This window comes from Neolamprologus brichardi, chromosome 16, assembly GCF_056152115.1.
Source record: "Neolamprologus brichardi isolate AB-2024 chromosome 16, ASM5615211v1, whole genome shotgun sequence".
Classification (NCBI taxonomy): Eukaryota; Metazoa; Chordata; class Actinopteri; order Cichliformes; family Cichlidae; genus Neolamprologus; species Neolamprologus brichardi.
In genome coordinates, this window is record NC_142119.1 from 36,358,261 (window position 1) to 36,383,473 (window position 25,213).

The 25,213-nt window shown below is 43.5% G+C and overlaps 1 protein-coding gene and 1 non-coding gene across 2 annotated transcripts; both read right to left on the reverse strand.

Moving 5' to 3' along the window:
* Nucleotides 1-4,807: 4,807 nt before the first annotated feature.
* Nucleotides 4,808-4,880, reverse strand: trnaf-gaa (transfer RNA phenylalanine (anticodon GAA)). The gene has a single exon. It is a non-coding gene; the product is annotated as a tRNA-Phe (tRNA).
* A 14,008-nt stretch (nucleotides 4,881-18,888) lies between these two features.
* Nucleotides 18,889-20,025, reverse strand: LOC102778276 (trace amine-associated receptor 13c-like). Its single transcript, XM_006806640.3, has 2 exons — nucleotides 19,865-20,025; nucleotides 18,889-19,699 (listed from the first exon to the last, which is right to left on the reverse strand). The coding sequence occupies exons 1-2, from the start codon at nucleotides 20,023-20,025 to the stop codon at nucleotides 18,889-18,891; spliced, it is 972 nt and encodes a 323-aa protein (XP_006806703.3).
* Nucleotides 20,026-25,213: the final 5,188 nt, after the last annotated feature.

Genomic DNA, 25,213 nt, shown 5'->3' on the forward strand with positions numbered 1-25,213 from the left:
TCTCCACGCAACATTGCAGAGGCGTGTCAACCAGGACAGCCCTACAATGTCCAGAGCCTTCAGGAACTCGGGGCGGACCTCATCAACACCAGGGGCTCCGCCACCAAGGAGTTGTTTAACTGCCTCAGTGACCTCGCCCCCGGAAATTGGCGGGTCATTCCCCTCATCCCCAGACTCTGCTTCCTCCTCGGAAGACGTGTCAGTGGGATTAAGGAGGTCCTCGAAGTATTCCTTCCACCGCCTGACAATTTTCTCAGTCGACGTCAGCAGCGCTCCGCCAGCACTAAACACAGTGCAGGTAGAGCACCGCTTTCCCCTCCTGAGACGCCTGAAGGTTTGCCAGAATTTCTTCGAGGCAGTCCAAAAGTCTTTTTCCATGGCCTCTCCAAACTCCTCCCACACCCGAGTTTTTGCTTCAGCCACTGCCCGGGCCGCATTCCGCTTGGCCTGTCGATACCTGTCGGCTGCCTCTGGAGTCCCACAGGCTAACCAAGCCCGATAGGACTCCTTCTTCAGCCTGGTGGCTCCCTTCACCTCAGGTGTCTACCATTTGGTTCGGGGATTACCACCACGGCAGGCACCAACCACCTTGCGGCCGCAGCTCAATGCAGCAGCTTCGGCAATGGAGACGCTGAACATGGTCCATTCGGACTCAATGTCCCCAGTCTCCCTCGGAATGCTGTTGAAGCTCTGCCGGAGGTGTGCGTTGAAGATCTCGCGGACTGGGGCCTATGCTAGACGTTCCCAGCACACTCTCACTACGCGTTTAGGTGCACCAGGTCTGTCCAGCGTCCTCCCCCGCCACCTGATCCAACTCACCACCAGGTGGTGATCAGTTGACAGCTCAGCCCCTCTCTTTACCCGAGTGTCCAGAACATATGGTCGCAGGTCTGGTGATACGATTACAAAATCAATCATCGACCTACGGCCTTGAGCGTCCTGGTGCCACGTGCACTTATGGGCACTCTTGTGTTCGAACAAGGTGTTCGTTATGGCCAAACTGTGATTAGCACAGAAGTCCAATAACAAAGCACCGCTCGGGTTCAGATCAGGGAGGCCGTTCCTCCCAATCACGCCCCTCCAGGTCTCGCTGTCGTTACCCACGTGAGCATTGAAGTCTCCCAGCAGGACAACAGGGTCTCCAGGTGGAGCACCTTCCACCAGCCCCCCCGGAGCATAAGCGCAGATGACAGTCAGGACTCGTTCCCCGACCCTAAGGCGCAGGGAACAAACCCTCTCGTCCACCGGGAAAAACCCCAACGTACCGGCAGCAAGCCGAGGGGATATTAGAATACCCACCCCAGCCCGCCGCCTCTCACCAGGGGCAACTCCAGCAGACTGAGACAGAGTCCAGCCCCTCTCCAGGAGACTGGTTCCAGAGCCCAAGCCGTGCGTAGAGGTGAGCCCGACTATATCTAGCCGGTACCTCTCAACCTCACGCACTAACTCAGGCTCCTTCCCCACCAGAGAGGTGACATTCCATGTCCCTATTGCCAGTCTTGGCAGCCGGGGGTCAGTCCGCCAGGGCCTCCGCTCCTGGCCGCCACCCGGCACACAATGCACCCGACCCCTATGGCGCCTCCTGCGGGTGGTGGGCCTGTGGGAGGATGGGCCCATGTCTCCTCTTCGGGCTGTGCCCGGCCGGGCCCCATGGACTAAGGCCCGGCCACCAGACGCTCGCCCTCGGGCACCCTCCCCGGGCCTGGCTCCAAGGCGGGGCCCCGGTAACCCTATCCCGGGCAGGGTAAACTGTTCCCTCTGTGTTTTTTTCATAAGGGTCTTTTGAATCGCTCTTTGTCTGGTCCCTCACCCAGGACCAATTTGCCATGGGAGACCCTACCAGGGGGCAAAAGCCCCCAGACAACATAGCCCCTGGGATCCCTGGGACACACAAACCCCTCCACCATGATAAGGTTGCGATTCACGGAGGAGAATATTGAAATAAAGCTGATTCTTCTGTCCTCACACACTCAGGATCTGAAGTTCTTCTCTTACATTCTTTTCAGTATTACAGTACACTACAGTTCTTTAATCCATAGTTCCTGATTAATGAGGAGTTACTGAAGTACAAGGTTTTAAAAAAAATTGTTACTGTCTTTACAGATGTGGCAAGAGACTGAAAACATGCTGTTGTTTGCACATATTTAATATTCAGCTCTGCACAGGAGCTGAAGCAGGGTGCAGCCTGTTGCTTTTACAGTATAATACTTGTAATAAAAGTACAGTAACAGTAATTAGTGACTGAGAAGCCTGGAGCGTTTCTCTTGATTTCTTTAGTCAGGCTAAATTCATTCACCTGCACGGATTAGCTAAACGAACCCTGACAGCCGAGTGCTCATTTTAGCTAGCTAGGTCTCAGGAGCTAGCTAAGGATGGTAGTTACGGATTAGCTTACAAACACGTTTAACTTACCGAAAAAGTGCAGCGGGGCCTCGGGTCCTTCTGTCGGGTAGTCCAGTTTACTGAAGAACACCTCAGGCTGTCAGGTTAAAACACTCGGTCGTGTTTTCGTAGCGTAAACGCTGGGCGTCCTCTCAGAGCCTGCGCTCTATCTGCTATTCGCGAACAGAGATACGCAAGTTTCTCCGTGACTGCAGCTGTCAGTCAAAGCTCTTATGATGACGTTTCACCCCAATTTAACATCACCGCGGTAGGAATTAGAATCAAACTTATGGGAAAGGAGACCCCTTGGACATCAATCAGCATGATGAGAACTATTGATAACAAAAGAAAGAATCTTTGGAAAAAAATTATCTAAGGAGAATTAATTTATTTTAGTCTGACCCCAGTCCCATCCGCTAACATGGAGGAGGTGGGGTTTATGACCTATACTACAGCCAGACACCAGGGGGCGATAGAGACGTTTTGGCTTCATTTTTGGGGAGCTGTCACGTCGTTCATGTTTTCTACAGTCAATGGTACAGACCATAAAACATAAAAACATAACAACACATAAAACATGTTTGATTAGCTGATGGGCACCAAGTGTAATAAGTGCTTAGTGGACACATGTCCAACACCAGTTTTATGTACTTTTCATTTGTTTATTATTGTGTAAAACTGTATGCTAAAGCAGAATGCTAATGGGATGTTCTGCCGTGTGCTGTGCGGAGTGGTGTGTGGCGAGCCTGTGCACTGATAATACACAGTTGTTTCCATTCAGGTACATCACTTGTTGTTGCTGTTATTGTATTGTACATTAGAAATTGTAATATTGCTGCAATAATCGCTGCCAGTCTGCTGTAGCCATACGAGAGTGTGCTGTGCGGAGTGGTGTGTGGCGAGCCTGTGCACTGATAATACACCGTTGTTTCCATTCAGGCAATAAAGTGACAACGATTGATAAGAGACCCCTTGTCTTCTTAAAAAAAAACAACACAACGCAGAATCAAGGAGTCTGTTTGGGCTGTTGCAGCGGGATGAAGCAGAAACCGGTTACACATGCAAGAAATCCCTCAAACATCACACAGCTGAAAGAATTCTGCATTGAGGAGTGGTCAAACTTTCTTCTGACTGATGTCAGAGGTAAAAGGCTACAAAAGGCATCTCACTGAAGTTATATCAGCCAAATGAGGCAACACTAGTTATTAGAGGATGGGATGTCCTAACTTTTTCCTCTATTAAAATACACGTTTTTGTTCTCTCTTATCTTTGTTTTGATGTGTAGATCTTCTACCTGGAGAGACCATTTACGCTGTAATCTGCTTTTTTTTGGCTTTATGGCAGCAGTTGTAACATTCAGCAGCATCACATTCAGGAGCCAAATACAGGGCAATCTTGGAAGAAAACCTCTTGGAGTCTGCAAAAGACTTGAGACTGGGGTGGAGGTTCACCTTCCAGCAGGACAACAACCCTAAACATAAAGCCAGGGCAACAAATTCAAATTCAAATTCAAATTTTATTTGTCACACACACACAACCATACACAGTATGACATGGGGGTGAAATGCTTGTAGCTGTGCAATGCCCGACCATTAAATGACAGTAGTTTTACAGTACTTACAATTTACAGGTTACTACAAAAATTTACAAATTAACTTAGAAATTTACAGTAAAAAATGTGCAAATAGCAGAAATAGATTATAAAGATTATAAATTACAGGGAGTGTGCATAAAGAAAAACCAGAGTGCGTGTGGTGATGTGATGTGTGTGAGAGTCCAGTCTTATAGTGATGTGTGTGGGAGAGTCCAGTCCTACACCTGGTTCAGGGCCCGAATAGCCTGGGGGAAGAAGCTCCTCCTCATTCTCTCTGTTTTGGCCTTAAGGGAGCGGAAGCGCTTCCCAGACCTCAACAGTGAGAAGAGTCCATTGTTGGGATGGGAGAGGTCCATCATAATCTTCCTAGCTTTGATCTTGCACCGCTTGGTGTAGATGGACAGCAGGTCACGGAGCTCTGATTGAATGATGCGTTCGGCTGAGCGCACCACTCTTTGCAGATCTCGTCTGTCCTGCTTGGTGCTGTTCCCAAACCAGGTGCAGATGTTTGCTGTCAGGACGCTCTCGATGGTGCAGCAGTAAAAGTTCTTGAGCACCTTCAGTGGCAGATGGAAGTCTCTAAGTCTTCTGAGGAAGAAGAGACGCTGACGGGCTTTCTTAACCAGGGTGTTGATGTGACAGGACCATGACAGGTCCTGAGTGATGTGGACACCCAGGTATCGAAAACTGTCCACTCTCTCCACTGGCGTGCCACTGATGATGAGGGGCTTGTAATTCCTCGCCTGCTTTGTAGTGAAGTCCACGATCAGCTCCTTAGTCTTGCTGATTTTTAGGAGGAGGTTATTCTCCTGGCAAAAGTCACTCCTGATCTGCCGAAACCCGGGATCGAACCAGGGACCTTTAGAGCTTCAGTCTAATGCTCTCCCAACTGAGCTACTTCGGCTATATAACAATGGAGTGGTTTAAAACAAAACATATTCATGTGTTAGAATGGCCCAGTCAAAGTCCAGATCTAAATCCAATCGAGAATCTGTGGCAAGATCTGAAAACTGCTGTTCACAAACGCTGTCCATCTAATCTGACTGAGCTGGAGCTTTTTTGCAAAGAAGAATGGGCAAGGATTTCAGTCTCTAGATGTGCAAAGCTGGTAGAGACAGACCCTAAAAGACTGGCAGCTGGAATTGCAGCAAAAGGTGGTTCTACAAAGTGTTGACTCAGGGGGCTGAATAATTACGCACACCCCACTTTGCAGTTATTTATTTGTAAAAATGTTTGGAATCATGTATGATTTTCATTCCACTTCTCACGTGTACACCACTTTGTATTGGTCTTTCACATGGAATTCCAATAAAACTGATTCATGTTTGTGGCTGTAATGTGACAAAATGTGGAAAGGTTCAAGGGGGCCGAATACTTTTGCAAGCCACTGTAATAGGAGCTGGGCCCAGCAAAACGGCTACTGTACTGGAATGTTTCCCTGGAGGTAGTCCAGGTGAAAACCCAATTTTTGATTCAATGGTAAAAAAAAACTTGTTATTGAATGCATGAGATATGTCGAGAAATGGCAGAAAAAGAATGGTTTTCCAGAAAAAGGTTCGCTTAGTGTGAACCAGTTGAGGAAGGTGGAAGAGCAGTTGGGGGGAGAAGAACGAGAAATGTTAAAAAAGAAAAACGTTAAATCGGCTGATGTGTCTAGGATAAAGAAGTGTTTTAAAATGTGGATAGAGAAAGCAGGGAGATGGGAGAAAAATGCAGCTCTTAAGGAGATGACATGTCATGAGATGAAACAGATGAGATAGCCTTTTTGTCAGTTGCAATTGCCCACAACCGAGATGACAGACCTTGCCGACCGTACATACAATACACAAACATCACACTGGGGAGACAGGTCCAGCTAGCTAGCAAGGAAATTTTTTTTTAAATGTGTAACACAAAAGGATAATCCAGGAATGCACAGATATCAACACACCATAACACAATAAAACACATACAAGCAGTATGGGAGAGTATCCAGCTGATCCGCTGTCCACATCGTATGGGAGGTAAGCATGGGAGGAGGCGTTGGATTCGGGGGAGGGAGGGTGATAGTGCGTATCAGTGTACATGTTTTGTGTGTGTGTATACCGTGTTCAGCTGAGAGAAACTGTCACCACGCCCGGTTAAGCAAAGGTCAACAGTCTCCAGTGGACCCAGGCGGCCTTGATGGAGGTGCAAAGAGTTCTGACAACAATCCTGTTATCATGGGAAGAATTTGTTGTTCCAGTCAGCTTCCACCTTGGCAGGCCTTTAGCTGGTGCTAGTGGGATAGCCGCATGAGTGAAGATGGTGAATGTTTAGGTTTAGTGTGAACAACTGCATCCAATAGCAGAGCTGTACGTTTGAATTTGTTTCCAAAACCCCTCAGTTAGGACATGCTATATTGTATTTAGATGGAATCTAGCAAGCTAACTTCCTGCTAATTACGTTTTCATGGATGCCTGGATGATAAACTCAATTATTACACATGGTAGAGCAGAACGCTGATCATTTTATTACAGATGAAAGACTTTAGATAGTTTTTCAACACTTAGTGATGCCACAGTGATCTTGTGAGTTATGGACCTGCAACGGAGTTTGAGCCAAGACACGGCTAGTGATGTCAGACTTAAAAGACCGGCTAAAGAGTGATATGAACATATCTATAACTTACCGGAATGAAAATGTCTGGAGCACCAACAGATATTTGGAGATGGAAGAGAAGAGATATCAGCTCGTCTCACAGCTGCTATCCAGACTAGACGCCTTCTTTTGGTAACATCCGATCCATGAGCTGCCTCATGTTGCTTCCAGGTGGGGAAAGAATGAAAAGATAAACCATTTCAACCTTATTCCCTTGCTGGTCGTGCGATCTAACTTTACAACCGACCGCACAGCAAGTACGAACCATAGCTGGTGTTATCCGTGTACTTTCGCTCCTCTTTCGCTAGCGCTTTCTTCGGCCCAGAAACATGGCGCCTCAACCAAAAATCCTGGCCACGCCCCTCTCGTGACATCACTCTCCAAAAGCCCTATTAGGCTAATCGTTGTGTCACTTCCGGTATTTCAGACAATCCCTTTCCGTCAAGGATTTTTAATTTGTTGCGGTTTTTTAATTTGTTGTGGTTTTTAAATTTGTTGCGTTTTTTTAATTTGTTGCAGTTTTTTAATTTGTTGTGGATTTTTAATTTGTTGCGGATTTTTAATTTGTTGCGGTTTTTTAATTTGTTGCGGATTTTTAATTTGTTGTGGATTTTTAATTTGTTGCGGTTTTTTAATTTGTTGTGGATTTTTAATTTGTTGCGTTTTTTAATTTGTTGCGCTTTGCACTTCCCAGCCACCGTACATTTTGGTACACAGACCATGGACAGCTTTGGATGTGAAGGATGCCACGTCTCTCCTGCCAGACCCGATTGTTTCTGGGGCAAAGTTTGGTGAGCAGTTACTAATTTTTTACCAGGAGTATAGACCCATGGGCGCGGAGGTCCGCAGGGCAGTTGCGACAAAGATGAAGCCTGCGGACCTCCAGAAGATTTCCCAAAGTCTGCCAGCGCCTGATCTCCGTATTACACACCTGGTGTGGACAGACGATGCAAACTGGGTCTATTGGGATGCCGTAGCTAATTTGAATGTGGCTTTGCGACAAGCCTTTCCTGACAAAGTGGACATGGTGAAAATAAACACCTGCAAACAACATAAAGATGAGTTAGTGGACTACTTTTTTCACCGCCTTATGCCCACATTTGAAGCTAATAGCGGCATGGTTAAGCCCCTGAACAAAGATGGAGCGGAAGCTGATTCTTATGAGAGCCACCTCTGCAGAAACATGTAGCGGCCGAGGTGAAGCAATCATATATCGGCGCTGAGGACGAGCCGAGGCTGGCCGAACTACGCCGTCATGTCCGTCACGCCCAGAAGCGGTTGGACGTGAAGAAAACAGCGAAGGAAGAGAAGCAAGGTACTGATTTGCATAATGCGGCACTGACACTGTATAATGCTGTGGCAAGAGGGAACACAGGTCCCAGAGAAAGGGAAAATGTTAGAGGACGGGGCAGGGGAAAAGTTGGCTATGGGTGGATACCAGTGAGTGACCACAAGCACTGCCACCTTTGTGGAAAAGACCGTCCCAACCAGAGAACACGGAGGGCTGAAGGAGGGAGGGAAAACTGGGATCGGAGGATGGGACTCCAAAAGAAGCTGTAGGCTGTGGTTTGCCCATGATGCCATTAACACAGGGAGGTAACGCACATACATATACACATGCTAATGCAATGAAGAATGCTTTGCACACACTCGCCAATACACCAAGCTTTTGCCCACTTAGAGAGAATTTGTCTGTCACCTGAAGGAACGTATGTGCATTTTAGTAACGAGTCTTATAGACCTTTTCCCACTTATAAAATGTTAGTTTGTGGTCAAGAAGTTGAATTTCTAGTAGATTTGGGGGCAACACACTCTGTTTTGAAATCTGATTCCCACGCACCACGCAAACTGGTGCTGGGAGGAAGATTCACACACTCCATATCTGCATCAGGGACCGTTCAGAAAGAGAATTTCACCACACTCCTGGCCTGCATCGATGAGCGGGGGTCAGAATTTAAGCATGTATTTTTATGGTCTGATCTGTGTCCAGTTAACCTGCTGGCCAGAGATCTCATGTGTAAATTGAACATAAACTTGATCTCCAGTCCAGAGGGTATCACAATACTGTAAGCAGATTATGACCACACAATGGTGAAATACAGCCCCCATCCAAGCGTTTGCTTATGAGTGGGGCTGTGAGGTGGGCCGGTGGCTGAGCACTTTGTGCAAGCGGAAAAGGTTTGCATGCCTCCAGGGCATTGTTTTATGGCTGATGTAGACCTGCATCGCACATGGTATTTCTCCCTGCAGGTGCCTGATGACAGATACAAGGAAACATGGTACCGTGTAAAAAATAAAGAAATCTTTGTTTTGGAGCTCCACATTTGGTGCAGTTTATTGTGTCCGCTCAGTTGAGCTGGTAGCCACAACTGTCTCACAGTGTTTGGTTAAAACAGTATCTTCTGCAGACCTTACACACCCACTGTTGACAGAGGTGCCTGACAGCCTGTGGGCCTCATCCAAATATGATGTAGGATTGATTAAAGACTGTGAGCCTGAGTCCTCCTAAGTCCTCTTTTTGGCCGTGTCAAAAACAATACCCTCTGAAACAGGAAGCTGTGGAGGTGATCACTCCTGTTTTTGAAGCTTTGTTAAAAGCAGGAGTGATTGTTTCGTGTCCAACTTCTCCAGTTCGCACTCTACTGTTCCCTGTGAAAAAAATTGGGGGGCCAAATGAGCCTGTTGAATGGCATTTTGTACAGGATTTACAGGCTGTAAAGAAAGCTGTGATCCCTAGAGCCCCTGTAGTTCCAAATCCCCACACCATTCTATCTCAGATCCTTTCAGATGCTATGTGTTTCACTGTCGTGGATTTGTCTAATGCATTCTTTTCTATTCCAGTTAATCCAGATAACCAATTCTGGTTTGCTTTCGAGTTCCGGGAAAAGCCTTACACCTTCACCCGTCTGTGTCAAGACTATTGTGAGTCCCCTACAATTTATAATGCAGCGCTTAGAATTCTTTGTCAGATTTGGTTCTTTCCCTGTGCACGGTGTTGTTGCAGTACGTGGATGATTTGCTGTTGTGTGCGCCCACACAAGAGCACTGCAGGGCGGAGTCTCTCTCCTTGTTGAAACATCTGTATCACAAGGGTCACAAAGCCAGCAAATTCAAACTACAGCTCTCCAGGGAGCGGGTCACATTTTTAGGCCATGTGACCTCTCACAACTCACGCCAGATCTCTTCCAAAAGGGTGGAGGCTGTCACAAACATTCCAAAGCCTCTCACCATAACAGATGATGTCGTTCCTATTGTTGAAATTTCATTCCACACTATTCTTCCGTGGAAGCTCCGCTGGCTGCGCTTGTGCATGGTAAGAATCTGTCTGCATATGATTACATTTCCTGGACATGGAGGCTGAGTTGGCTTTTTGACGTAGCGTTTTGTGGGAGAAACCCTTACGGGTTCATCTTTCGTACATCTTTTGCCATCTTACAGTGCTGTGATTACGGCCATTCCCCAACTCTATGTGAATGGTACTCATGGCTATTGATCAGTGGTCTTTGATCAGTGGGTTTTGGTCACTGGTTGTTGATCAATGGTCATGAGAATTTGCATAATTATGATGAAGGAACTGACCTCCCAGTCCATTGTCCCTTCAGTGGGCTGGTTTCAGTCATTATGCAAATGTTCTGTTTATAAGATTGGGGAAACCTGCAGTCAGCTGAGACTGAAGAACTCACTTGAATGAGTGACGAAACGTTTCTCTCACAAAACGATACGTCCAGATGAACAGAATCAACTTTTGGAGATTTACTTACCTGGATGATTGAGAATGGATCAAGATGTTTTAACCCACTTTGGCAAGGACTGCCTAAAGCTTGTACGTCAGTATGAGCAAACAGCACGTAAGATGGCGGATTACAGGAACCACCTGAGATTCAGCCTCAGATGCCGACAAAACAGGATTACTCCTAAAAGTGTGCAAATGAGCTCTTCAGTTAAAGGCTTCCGGGCAAAAAAAATCCTCCCAAAGGCACAGCATCAGTTGCTTAACCCTTTAAGACCTACCATAGAACCAAGTCCGCTAGAGCTTATATTATATTTTTACATGCTGTGGAGCCATTTTTGGGAGCATTTCAAGTTGCTATACATCAATACAACCATTAAAGCCTAAATTTTAATAATATGCATGCATTAAGTGCATAGTAATTACATAAATTGCAAAAAAGTGCAATAAACTACAAATAAATTGAAAATCGTTTTTGTTTTTTAACATATATTTCTAGTTAGAGAAATTTAAGAGGCTTATTCCTCAAAACTGTAAATACAAAAAAGTTGCACAAAATAGTTTCCCACCACAGGAAATTTATTTTGAGTGTCTTCATAGTTTTATTTTTGAAATACACCAATTTTTATATACTGCAGGAAAAACAAAAATAAATATTATAATGCAAATTTGCAAAAAAGCAGCATATGCATCAAAATAAACTATTTCCAGCAGTGCAATATGAGTCCTAAGTATCCCAGAAACCACACAGAAAGTCATAAAGTCAAACATAACTTTTAAAAACACCAGTATAGGCTCATGAGGCTATATGGTAAAAAACTACATTTCCGCGAAAATGACGTCACTTTCGGTTTCAGGCAGGTCATGGTGGACATGCGATAGTTCGCGCTGATGGACATAGGAAGTGTTATGAACAGCTGATCGGATCGGCAAAGCGTGTTTCTGGAATATTATGTTTGTGTTGCTGCAAGTGCTTTTTATGCAGTTTTTGCAAAGCTATATGTGGAAGGAAACTGTGATCGAGGACAAGCTGATGGCATAAGATGTAAGTACAACTCCTCCGGTTTCATATGCAAAAAAATTATTGCACTAGCTCACGTGGTTGCAGAGCTACCGGGATTTAAAAATAGTTACGCAAAACAGAGCGTGCTGCTCTGACCGGTTTTAAAGGGTTAATGAACAGGTGAGGCAAACAAATTTTATCATCAACATGCTAAAATCTCAAGAGGAGCGGATCCGACAGAGACTGACAATGCTTTTAGATGAGAATACTCTTAAAAAGGTTTTTGACTTTACTGACAAGGCTCGTCTAGCACAGCACAAGAAGTCTAAGACCAGGCAACAAATGAAGTTTGACTTACTTGTTGTACGTCGGAAACCACCACAAAATACGGAGAGTGTCCTCAGTGACCAGAAGAGACAAGGATGCGACACCGAGGATGTGGACAAGTAGGTGAAGAATTTGTCTGACAGACGGCTCACCCAAATGGAGAAAAACATCCTTGCTAAAGGGTTGAATTATGCTGTCACACGGAGACAAATCCTGCTAGTGAAGCTGATCACAGCCACAGAAACAGCAATTCGAAACAAGAATATTGCAGAAGTGGAAGCAGAGCAACTATGGACGAAAGTTTCGGCCTGTCTCAGCAATGCAAAGCCCCCAGCATCCAAAATCAGCATGGAGGAGAGGAAGGCACTCACATCACTTTGTAATGACAACAACATTATCATTCTTCTGGCATACAAGGGTAGGTGCACAGATTTGCTAAACCAGAAAGACTATCATGAGAAAATTTTGTCACTACTCACACTAAAATACTTATGAGCCCCTGAAACGAGACCCAGGAAGTGGTTACAGGAAGAGGGTGATAGACTGTCTGAAGCAGTTAGAACAAGACAAGGCTATTGACCGGACCTCATACCACAGGCTTTACCCAGGGGAGTCTACACCAAGTTTGTATGGTTTTCCAAAAATACATAAACAGAGTGCACCTTTAAGACCGATTGTCTGCATGATCAACTCGGTCACCTATAACATCTCCAAGTTTCTGGCTTTGATCCTCAACCCGCTGGTGGGCAGCTCTGAACACCACATCCAGAACACCCTGGATTTTGTTGAGAAGGTGAGAGATGTCATCATGGAGGCAGATGAAACCATGGTCTCGTACGACGTTACATCTCTCTTCACTTGCATCCCAGTCACGGAAACGTTGGAGATAGTCCGTAAGAGATTACAGGATGACCCCAACCTCAGCAACAGGATCACCCTCAACATCGACCAAGTGTGTTCGAACTGTGTCTAAATTCCACCTACTTCACATACAAGGGTCAGTTCTACAGGCAGAAACATGGGTGTGCCGTGGGCTCCCTAGTTTCACCCATCGTGGCCAATTTGTACATGGAAGAAGTGGAAAAGAGGGCTTTGCTATCCTACCCTGGAACACCACCAAGCCATTGGTTCAGATATGTGGATGACACCTGGGTGAAAATCAAATCTCAGGACGTACCACATTTCACGGATCACATTAACTCGGTGGACCGACACATGAAATTCACCAGAGAGGATATGAAAAGTGGCAGGTTAGCCTTCTTAGACTGTGAGATTTCCATCAGTAATGGGGGACATTTAAAAGCTGATGTGTACCGTGAACCTACACATACGGATCAGTATTTAAGGTTTGACTCTCATCATCCACTGGAGCACAAACTGGGCGTCATCAGCACGCTACAACACAGAGCAAACACCATCCCCACTGACACAGAGGCCAGAGAGGCAGAAGAACATCAAGAAGGCCCTGAGTAAATGTGGTTATCCCAGCTGGACATATGTCAAAGCTGGGAAGGCGCCAAAAGAAAGCTCCAGCCGATCCAGGAGAGAAGGACAACTGCTGCCTAAGCGAAAACCTGTAGTGATCCCGTATGTGTCAGGAGCATCAGAGCAGTTGAGAGTAACAGAGTAACATAGTGTACGCTGTTAAGTGCCAGGAGGATTGCCAGGATTTATACATCGGGGAAACCAAACAACCTCTGGCTAAGAGCACAACACAGAAGAGCTACCTCGTCAGGCCAGCTCTCTGCAGTATATTTACACCTACAGGCCAGTGGACACTCTTTCAAGGATGAGATTGTACACATCCTGGACAGGGAGGAACACTGGTTCAAAAAAAACCAGCACTGATTTCTCCAGTGCTTTCAACACCATCCAGCCAGGACTTCTGAGAGACAAGCTGGAGCTATCGGGAGTGGACCACCACATGTCCCAGTGGATACTGGACTACCTCACAGAACGTCCACAGTATGTGAGGTCACAGGGCTGTGTCTCTGACACACTGGTCTGCAGTACGGGGGCCCCACAGGGAACTGTGCTGGCACCGTTCCTCTTCACCCTCTACACTGCAGACTTCTCCATCAACTCCCCACGCTGCCACCTACAGAAGTTCTCTGACGACTCTGCCATAGTCGGCCTCATCACAGGTGAGGACGACTCAGAGTACAGACGGTGGACTCTGGACTTTGTAGACTGGTGTCAGCAGAACCACCTGCTGATCAACGCCGGGAAAACCAAGGACTTGGTGGTGGACTTCCGGAGACGAAGACACACCACACTGACACCGGTGAACATCCAGGGAGTGGACATTGAGATAGTGGACTCTTATAGGTACCTGGGTGTTCACCTGAATAATAAACTGGAGCCACAACACTGATGCTCTTTACAGGAAGGGTCAGAGCAGACTCTACCTGCTGAGGCGGCTGAGGTCATTTGGAGTCCAGGGAGCGCTTTTAAAGACCTTCTATGACTCTGTGGTGGCATCTGTCATTTTTTACAGTGTTGTATGTTGGAGCAGCAGATTATCTGCAGCTGAGAGGAAGAGGTTGGATAAACTCATCAGGAGGGCCAGCTCTGTTCTGGGATGCACCCTCGACCCAGTGCAGGTGGTGGGGGACAGAAGGACTGTGGCCAAAATAACATCTCTGATGGACAGAGTCTCCCACCCCATGCATGTAGATGTTGCTGAACTGCAGAGCTGCTTCAGTGACAGACTGCTGCATCCTCGATGCATGAAGGAGCGTTTCTGCAGGTCCTTCCTCCCTGCAGCTGTCAGACTGTACAATCAGAACTGCTCCCAACAAACAGATGTTTACATCTGCGCTGTAACTGCAATAATTTAATCAACCGATTCACACTACAACCTGGTTTGCCTCTTATCTGTAGCTATTTTTATTTAATTTAATAACTGTACAGTACTCTGTTTATAGTAACCATTGTCCTTAATGTAAATATGTAAGAAAAATTGTGTATGTTTCTGTCCTGTGTACTGTTTGTTTGTATATGTGTCTTTCTGGCTGCTGTTACAACCAAATTTCCCCTTGTGGGACAATTAAAGGATTATTCTATTCTATTCTATTCTATTCTATTCTATTCTATTCTATTCTATTCTAAAATGTAAAAAAAATCTTGTTCATGACCTGTGTAGTATGTTAACACTATTAGAAGTAAAAATAACTTGAACTCTATTTTTTTTAAAATTCGCATGCGGCTCCGGAGCCGCAGGTTGCCGACCCCTGCCCTGCAGCACAAATAAGGGAAGATTCAGGGTCACCTGATCCACTCTAACTGTATTATTTGTCAAAACTGAGGTTTTAAGGCTAATCTCAAAAGCTGAGACGGGTGTTTGTCTTCTGAATTAATATTGTAAGCTGCATCCACAGACGAGAGGCCTGGGAGATGAATTCCCATTCAACCTTATAATTCTATAGGAACCACAAGTACACCTAATATTCCAAAATTAAAATTTGGATTTCAAAGGAAGTCAGTGAAGACAAGCAAATATGGGTGAAATATGCTGTCTCTTTATAGTCCCTGTCATGACTCTCTCAGCAGCAATTTTGATCTATTAATTTTAAACAATTATTGATACAGCAGATTGAGATGTAACGTGGCCCAGAAGTACAGTAGATGTCCCAGAGGAAGAATGTGTTGAAAATTGGACTTCAACTATTAAAGATGATTTTTAATGAATTTTTGAAAATGATATCAGTTTTCAGTTTTCAGTTTTATTTGTCATATGCAAGTTAGCACAGGGTCAACATTGCAATGAAATGTGTTTGACGAGCATAAATATATATAACAATATATAAATATAAATAACAATAAAGTGAAGTGACCAGTGCAGATTAAACACTTGTGAAGCTGCAGCTTCTGAGTGCTGTGTTGTGTGTGTTTAAGTGTTGTGGTTGAGGTGTCGTATGGTTGGTGGTAAAAACTGTTTAAGTCTTGTAGTCGAGCAGACAGACTCCTGTAACGTCTGCCAGATGGTAACAAGGAGAACAGCTGATGTGCTGCTGTGGTCCTTGATGATGCTGTGTGCTTTACGGAGGCATCGCTGGAGGTAAATGTCCTGAATGGCAGGAAGCCTCGTGCCAGTGATGTGCTCTGCTGCCTTCACCACCCTCTGTAGTGATTTACAGCTGCTGGCAGAGCAGCTTCGTACCAAACTGTGATGCAGCTCGTCAGCAAGCTCTCGACTGCACACCTGTAGAAATTTGAGGTGATGTTGGCGTTCATGCCAAACTTCCTCAGCCTCCTCAGGAAGTAAAGCCGCTGGCGAGCTTTCCTGATAGCAGTGTCTGTGTGAAGGGTCCAGGAGAAGTCCTCGGTGATGTTGACTCCAAGGAGCTTGAAGCTGCTGACCCTTTCAACCTTGACACCGTTGATGTGGATGGGCTGGTGTTCCCTGACTGGTCGTTTCTGGTAGTCCACTATCATCTCTCTAGTGTTGCTGATGTTGAGAGTCAGGTTATTTTCCAGACACCACTCGTACAGTGCCATCACCTCCTCTCTATAGGCCGTCTCATCATTGCCTGTGATGAGGCCTATGATGGTTGTGTCATCCGCAAACTTGATGATGATGTTGGACTCTTCAATCATTCTATTGTATTGACTGTATTGCATTAAATACAAGTTTCCTTTCATTTCTGAGAAATATTACAGTAGATCTGGATGAAACCTGGTCCAGAGGTACAGTAGGTGTCAACTATTAAGGAAGATTTTTAATGATTTTTTTGAAAATACAAAAAATACAATAAAAGTGTGTTGACTGTATTGCATTGAATATAAATGCCCTTTAATTTCTGAGGAATATTACAGTAAATCTGGATGAAACTTGGCACAGAGGTACAGTAGGTGTCCAAGAGCAAGTCTCTTTTGGAAGTTGGATCTCAACTATTAAGGAAGATTTTTAATGTTTGTTTTTAAATTGACATAATTAAAGTGTATTAACTGTATTGCGTTGAATATAAATGCCCTTTAATTTCTGAGGAATATTAGAGTAGATCTGCATGAAACTTGGTCCAGAGGTACAGTAGGTGTTCCAGAGGGGGAATGTGTTGAAAGTTGGGCCTCAACTATTAAGGATGATTTTAAATGAAATTTTGAAAATGACATAATTATACTGTATTGACTGTATTGAATTGATTATAAATGTTCTTTAATTTTTGAGGAATATTACAGTAGATCTGGATGAAACCTGGCCCAGAGGTACAGTAGGTGTTCCAGAGGAGGATTGTGTTCAAATCTGGACATCAACTATCAAGAATGATTTTTAATGAATTTTTCAATATGCAACCAGACTGTCCCGATGGCTGTATTGCGCTATCCCATTGCAATTTGTGTGGGCGCGTGCATGGGTCTAGGCTTTCGATCGGGAAATAATGAGAAAAGGCGCTACCATAAATATTGGTGTAGAAGCGCAAGAAAATTTATGCGGCAGATAAGAAGCGGCTGGCTTGACCATGGCTCACAAATGACGGCTCACTTGACCGCGGTCATTAATTCCCTCTGACGTTTGCTGTTTTGCTTCCACCATGATAAAAATCTAACTTCATGCACAGCTCACTGTGTGTACTTCAAGAACAGTTTCCCATCTCAAATCTCTGTTTTCTGCATTATTCATTCACTCATTATTACCCACCAGTCTACCATTGTTTACAGCGCTGTCGGCCGCTGTGTTTTTTTTTTCTCACTTAAATGTCCTCGGACAAGAAAGCCTAATTTCTGCTGTTCAGTACTGAAGAAATTTAAACTTTTTAAGATTATGCAAAATTGCAGAACATTTTTAAGGTTATCTGCTTTAAAAAGGCAGGCCAGGAAAAGCTCCTTCATGTTTTTCTGTGTTTTATTCTCAGTTACTTTGACACAAAGGCATCTGCTGTGACGTTACACCTATGATAAAGTCTCACAGTATCAGTACTGATAAATGATCAGAAATATAAATTTCTGACTATCTCAGGCAAAATTGAATCAAATTGGGACCTTGTGAATTGGAATCGAATGAATTATAGAAATCAGTGATGATACTCAGCCCTAGTGAGTAGCCTAGGCCCGACAGAGTGGATGAAGCTGTGGGTAAAAAGCAAAGATGAAAAGAACTGTTGATACAATTTTTGTTAAGGCCTGATCCGTAGACAGTGCTCTGACATGGAGCCATCAGTCTCTGAAAACGCTGAAAAATCACAGTGTATCCAGAAAACTCATTATATGCTGTGATAAATGCACTGCCCAAGAGTCCCCTCTTGCCACTGCCTTTCAGCGGCAGGCAGCAGCAAACAGGTTGTCAGAGGAGGCCAATGTGATGATTAAGTTTAACATTGTCTACAATGTTGCCAAGGAGTGTCAAAGCACTTTAAGCACAAGCACTTATCTTTTTTGTAGAAATGTGCTCCAAATAAATAACTCTTTGTTGACAAGTTTGTTAATTAATTAGTTGAATATGTCAACACTTGATGACAGTATGCATTCTATTGCTCACTATCACAATTATTATGTAAATAAACATATTGCGGTAGCCCGTCGTGTTTCCTTATAAACCTATGCTATTTTTTTTCTTTCAAGAACAATGCAGCAATTTTATTTATTTAGAGAAGACCTTCAGAGCATGTCACAAATAATTGCAAGTGCATTACAATGGATTGACAAATATTGATATCAAGAATATAGTATAGAAAGAAACATCGTATGGCTCCCACAGGACCCGGGATGATTAATCAAAGATTATATGAAGAGATTAAATACTGAGAGAGGCTGGATATACAGCAGAAACTCACATCATGGCATTCTGATATTATATAATAGTACCTGCAACAAAAAAGTAAAATTTTAAAATGTTGTCAAGCTGCTCAAAGAAAAAAGTACCTCCAATATGTATATACAATATATAATTGATGTAATTATTTTTCTGTAGATTTTAACTATCTATCTATCTATCTATCTATCTATCTATCTATCTATCTATCTATCTATCTATCTATCTATCTATCTTTGGATCTGGGGCACTTGCTTTTGCTTTTAACTTATTTTGCAATTTTAAGGTTTTAGAGGCTAAGGAACCAAAACAAATATTTTGATGTATTTGAGGCCACAGGCTAACTGGCTGCCAACAATAGAAAATAAGAAGTAATGTTCTTCTTTTCTTTTGCAGTTTATATATAATATAATATATATTTGCAATTTGAAATATGGAAATATTATTTTATTTATTTGGCTTGACTTGAAGGGCTTATTTTGTCACAGCATGCTGGCATCACTGGAGCCAGACTTGACTATTTGAAATGTAACAATAAGTTTAACAGATTTTCTAAACCATGGGTAGAAAAGGGCATATATGATAGGGTTGAGAAAGGAATTAAAATAAAACAAACATAAAAAAAAGGCAAGGGATAAAATATCAAGCAGTGTGTCCTGGCCTGAGAGTATTACACAGAAATATGGGAATAGGCATATCAGAAATGCAACAATAACAATGCCAAGAGTCCTAGCTGCTTTCAGTTCAGATTTTTTTGGACTTACTTTCCCCCTCTGTGTGCCAGCTGCAACATGATGTTGCATGGCCCGAATCTGAAACACGGCCACAGCAAATACTCTTACATACAAAATTACGATGACAGTAATGGGAAGGAGGATTGTAAAAATAAGATCGGTAACTTGTATTGCAAAGTCAATATAAATCACACACTCTCCAAAGCAGGAATTAAACCTACCTGGTTTATCCAGGTTATCCTTCAATAGCACACCGACTACTAGGAGCGAGCAAATCCAACATATTAAAACACAGGTCTGAACTCTTTTTGGAGTGACTTTGGTGGGATAATGAAGAGGATCACAAATGGCCACATAACGGTCAACTGAAATGAGCACCATGGTTCCTACTGAGGCAGAAGTAACAACTATATCGAAAACATAATACAAGACACACATGAGGTCACCAAGATACCAACAACCATCTATGAGCATACTTTGAAAGCACATATTGAAACCCACAAAGAAATCAGAGACTGCCAGGGAGAGGAGGAGGTAGTTTGTAGGGGTGTGGAGCTGCCTGGAGACATAAGAGATAGAAAAATATATATTATTTGTAGCATCAATTATTCCAGCCGATCATCCACATCAAAACATTGTCAAAAAGTTGTTCTGTTTAACTTATTTTATGTCAGTCATTTTCTCCTGTACAACTGCTAGACTTATAAATGTATTAAGTATCTACTTGAAGTGGGAGATGGAGATGATGACCAGCAGGTTTAGAGCCACAGTAAGAAGAGAAATGATGGTTAGAATTACATAAATAAGCACTGACTCCGAGGGAGAACGCTTTACTCTACTGCAGGAGGAGTTGAGATTTGGAAAGCAGAGTTCAGTTTCTGCCATCATCAGTTAGAAGTGCAAATGAGCCCCTGACACCTTTCTAACAAACTCAAATGTTACAACGTTGTCCCTCTTCTAAGATTCTTTCTTACTTAATGATTAAAGTCCCTCCTCTTTTGAGGAACATGAAACAACTGAAAACAGTGGGTGAACACCCAGGAACCCTGGCACGCTGCTTCACAGCGACAGTGTTCCTGGTTCGTATCTATTCAATGACACTTAAATACAGGTCCTCTGAGAGAGGGTCTGTATGAAGTTTGCATGCTCTCCTTTTGCTTGTGTTCATTTCCACTTGGTATTTCTTTAGTTCCAAGACATTACTCTGGTCCCCTCCCTGACTAAAACTGTTATACTCCAGTGTGACCTGTGGGAGGTGCTGTTGTAATATTGTTTGTTTATTGATTAGCATTCAAATATCTCAGTGAAGACAGAACAAAGATTTACCACAAAGCAAGAAAGCATGAGACAAGGCTAATCAAAAGGTATTGGCTGAAGCATTTGCTTATTACGCCAACCCTTTTAACAAAAGATCTTTTAGCATGCAGCTCCTGTACACAGGGCTCGAAGCAAATAATAAAATTCAATTCAATTCAATTTCATTTATATAGCGCCAAATCACAACAAAAGTCGCCTCAAGGCGCTTCATAGATACAGAGAAAAGCCCAACAATCATATGACCCCCTATGAGCAAGCACTTTGGCGACAGTGGGAAGGAAAAACTCCCTTTTAACAGGAAGAAACCTCCGGCAGAACCAGGCTCAGGGAGGGGCGGCCATCTGCTGCGACCGGTTGGGGTGAGAGAAGGCAAACAAAGCAAAAACAAAACAAACAAACAAACAAACAAGAAAAAACAAAAAAACAAAAAACTTTCCACCTTAGTAAGTAACTACATCAAAGCAAAAGAATCAAGAGGTTTTTTTGTTTTTTGTTTTTGTTTTTTTTTGCTCTTTTCATTCTTGATATATATATTTTTCTAATACTCTATTTTTAAACATATTTTTAAACAAGGAAAATGAACTACACCTTTTTAAATCACTGTCATAACTATTCCACAGGTTAACTCCTCTAACAGAAACACATCTCTGCTTTATATTTGTCCTTATCTTGTTTTTTTTAAAGAAATCTGTTCCCCTTAAGTCATATTGACTCTCTCTGACTTTGAACAGCTTCTGAGTACTGGGGCAAAGCAAGTTATTTTGTGCTTTATACATTATCTGTGCCATTTTATATTCAACTAAATCATAAAATTTCAGGGTATTCAGATTAATAAACAAAATGTTAGTTGGTTCTATATAGTTTGATTGGTTTATAATTCTTATAGCTCTTTTTTGCAACTTGAAAATAGGAAGAGTGTTCGTTTTATATGCATTACCCCATATCTCCAGACAGTAAGTCATATATGGAAGCAACAGAGTACAATAGAGTGTGTATAATGATTTTTTGTTCAGGACATGCTTTGTTTTATAGAGAATAGCAATGGTTTTTGACATTTTTGTTTTCACATGGTTTATATGAGACTTCCAACTCAGCTTATCATCAATTATCACTCCAAGAAATTTATTTTCGTACACTCTTTCAATTTCAATTCCATTAACCCTGATTTTAGATACATTTTTCATTTGTCTAGTGCCAAAAATAATCAATTTTGTTTTCTTTATATTTAATGATAACTTATTTACATCAAACCAGTTTTTTAATATATTTAACTCCTTTTCCGCTGTAGTCAGAAGCTGTTCTAGGTTTTTACCTGAGCAATACAGAGTGGTATCATCAGCAAACAATACACATTTTAACAGTTTGGAAATGAGGAATAGGAACTGAGCCAGGCATACAGTCAGTTCACAAGGCTTAATGCTAATACAAAATCTTTCTATACAGTAGCACCAATCAAACAATTTACAATTTAATAAACAATAAACAAAGATCTACTTTATTAGATACAGTAAAAACTAGAAAATGTTATGATAGTATGAAGAAGACAGGATAAGCACTGCAGGGAATATATTAATGCCCAACACCATGTGTCACATTGGACAATTTTCTTGTGTATATTTTTGCTCATTTAGATTCAAGTGTAGATCACTGTGTGTTCAATGCCCATCACCACTCAAGCTCAATTTCCATGCAGTGCATTCACTGTCTGCAATGATAAGAAGTGATTAAATCACTCTAAAACACAATCAATGCATTAATTGGTGCTTTCTGATACAATAAAATAGCAATAAATAAACAAAATAAGCAACCACAAAAATAAGAACAGTCCTCAGCTCTTTGCATTCAAGTTAAACCAGTTTTAAAACAAATTACAATGGCCACAGGCGTATAAGGACCTCAGCCCAGCAGTCAGAAATCCACACCAGCAAAGTAGCAGCTTGGCCATCTGTCTCTAGGTTAGGGTCACATCTTAATAAGTATTGGCAAGAGTGGGCAGAGTCCACTACAAGTTTCCCTACAGGTATGAAACAGTCTTTTTTCCTAAAGGGGTAAAAATAACTTTAAACATCGACATCAAAGGAGCTTGCAAAGAAAACTTTACCAAAACTCGAGCAGAACGTTTTCTGTGACCTACATCTCCAATAGAAGGCTATGCCACCCACATTAAGCTGTCTTAGAAAAGTTAAAAGGCCAAATCGTACGGCTTAGACCAGGCATTCACACAGCTCCAGATTCACACAAAAGATCAACTAATTACCTGGACCTGTGCATATGAAAGGGGAAAACCCAGCCCTATATACCAGGGCCGGTTCCCAGACTCAGGTCTCACCTGTCACACTACGAAGAGTCCTGATGTTTCTGTCAGAGTTGATTCTTTGAAAACTGTGATTTGTGCAAAGTCACATGGCCATTGCTTGTATGTGCGCTGATTAAAAATAATTTTTCATATTAGGATGTAGCCTTTGCATGTAATGAGCAGTCTCGTTGCTGTAATTTTTCCATTGCACACAAGAAACCACAAGTTCCTGTTTTAATAAGTTTAGCAGGACTGCTCACTTCTGCTTTTGTACATGTTGGTTTGTTAAAAGGTCATGCCCTAAAATGGAGTGACTTGAGATGTTGTTGAAGGGTCACGCCATAAATGGTGTCAGGAAATCACACACACACTCTTGCTTGCTCAGGTATGCTCGCCTTAACTGTCACGTGGTTAACTGAATGTATGACTGCATTTCATCAATAAAAGGAGCTGTAAGGGAAGTCAGGTTCGGAGTTGGCTGAGTTCGGGTGAAGGCCTTGCAACTTTGAGACCCCAGCCCAACTTCCCTTGCCGGCAAGTAAAACCAATCGAGCTCTGAGTGTCTTGCTTGGTTCACAGTGACAGGTCTCTGAGACAGCAAGGTCAGTGAGTTTAGACTCACTGACCTTGGTCCTTCGAGCCGGATCCAAAGATATCACCGCTCATCGAGGAGAGGGAGGACACACCGAAGTTATAGTCAAAAGCTATAATGGAATTATAACGTCGAGACTGCGTCCTCTTATCTCATGGTACACAAGTGCACACAATCTTATCAGACCTAATAAGGATATGATTTTTATCAGCATACAAATGATTACATATTTTTAAGCATAAATGATTATATGTTTCTAAGCACAAATGACAATATAAAAAAAATCTCACTCTTACAATCACTGTCGTGAACAACCTCCTGAATGGTGTGTGTCGCCGCCACTGCCTAACGTGTAGCTGGCCTCCTGAACTGTTTCCACGCTGCCACTGCCTCCCGCATGGCCTGACCCCTGAACTGTTTCACCCTGGTCTTCTGTGGTGTTGGCCCCTGGGTCAGCCGCCTTAATTATGTTTCGAACTGTTTTTCGAGCTCCAGTGTGTGTTACGGACGTTTTGTTTTGGGTCTGCTCCGAGTCATCTGCATATTTAATAACGGCCCTGTTTTCATATCTGCTCTGACACATGTTTGTATCTGGTCTTTAAGTTTGCAGAATTAGCCATGTCTGGGCCCAAACTCCGCTGCAGGTCCCTAAGTCAAACTATCACTGCAGCATTACTGAGAGTTGAAAAACGGTCTAAATTCTTTCATCTCTTTTTTTTTTTTTTTTTTGCCTTTCCCATTTGGTTCTTTAGCCGTCAGAATTGTTGTCTGAAGACCAACAAGGATACCCAATGGATTTATTTTGCCAAATGGATCATCATGGCATTGCCGTATTGGTCCATTTGATCGACCTTTGTTTTTATTATTTATTTTATTTTATTTTCAGTTGTTACAGATGGGACAGACATGACTGAGGGATAGGAAAGGGAAAAAGAAAGAGGAAGGAAAAGAAAAACAGAAGGGGAGAGGGACAGTGAGAAAGGGTGGAAAAAATATCTCCTGGATCACCTGTTGAGAGAAAAAGAATAGAAAACAACCAACAAAAAAAAACAAAGCAACATACTAAACACAACACCATCGCATTAATCTAGCTAAGTGCAAACAGCAGTAAATACTAAATATTGAATGTTGTTGTGCAGCACGCAGGACAGACAGCGCACAATGTGCTTTGAAGTAGCAGCCAAGAAAGGTGTGATTTAAGTCTACGGACAGTGAACACCCGTGTGCACACCTGTGTGGATCGGCGCGCTTGTATTCAAATGGTTTCCCCATGTAATGGTCTGCTAGAGGATGTAGAGAGCCATAGCCCTGTCCCCCAGGGCATGAAGCAGGCATGGAGGAGATCCATGCCCCAGACATCCAGAGGCCCCAGAGTGCAAGAGCCCAAGGAGGACCACCGGAGGGGCATCCGTGCCACCTTCATTGGAAGGGCTGAGGATCCCCAGACGAGGGGTCACCCAGTAGCCACCAGGCAGAAGCTAGAGGGGGCTGCACCGGCGTGCCCGCCAGCTCTGCCGGCAGCCAGCTGTGCCAGAGTGAACTGAGCCGCAGGCACAGAGGCCGGAGGCCCGAGGGCCCCCCGTGCCCGGAAGAGGCCTGACCAAGCAACAGGCGCCAGGCCCCGCCAAGCAGCCACCGGGAGTGAGCTGGTACATACCTGAGCGCCCAGCCCCGGACACCAAGAACCACCAATGCACCGACCCCTGAGGGCATCAGTCACCGGCAGGGAGTGTGGTGAGGGGAGATAGGCCTCCACACTTTGGAGGGCCTGGGAGTTCCCAGAGAGGTGGAGTCTAAGACCCGACCTGACATATAGACACAGACAAACAGGCACACACAGACACAGACATGCATTCCCACCCTCATGC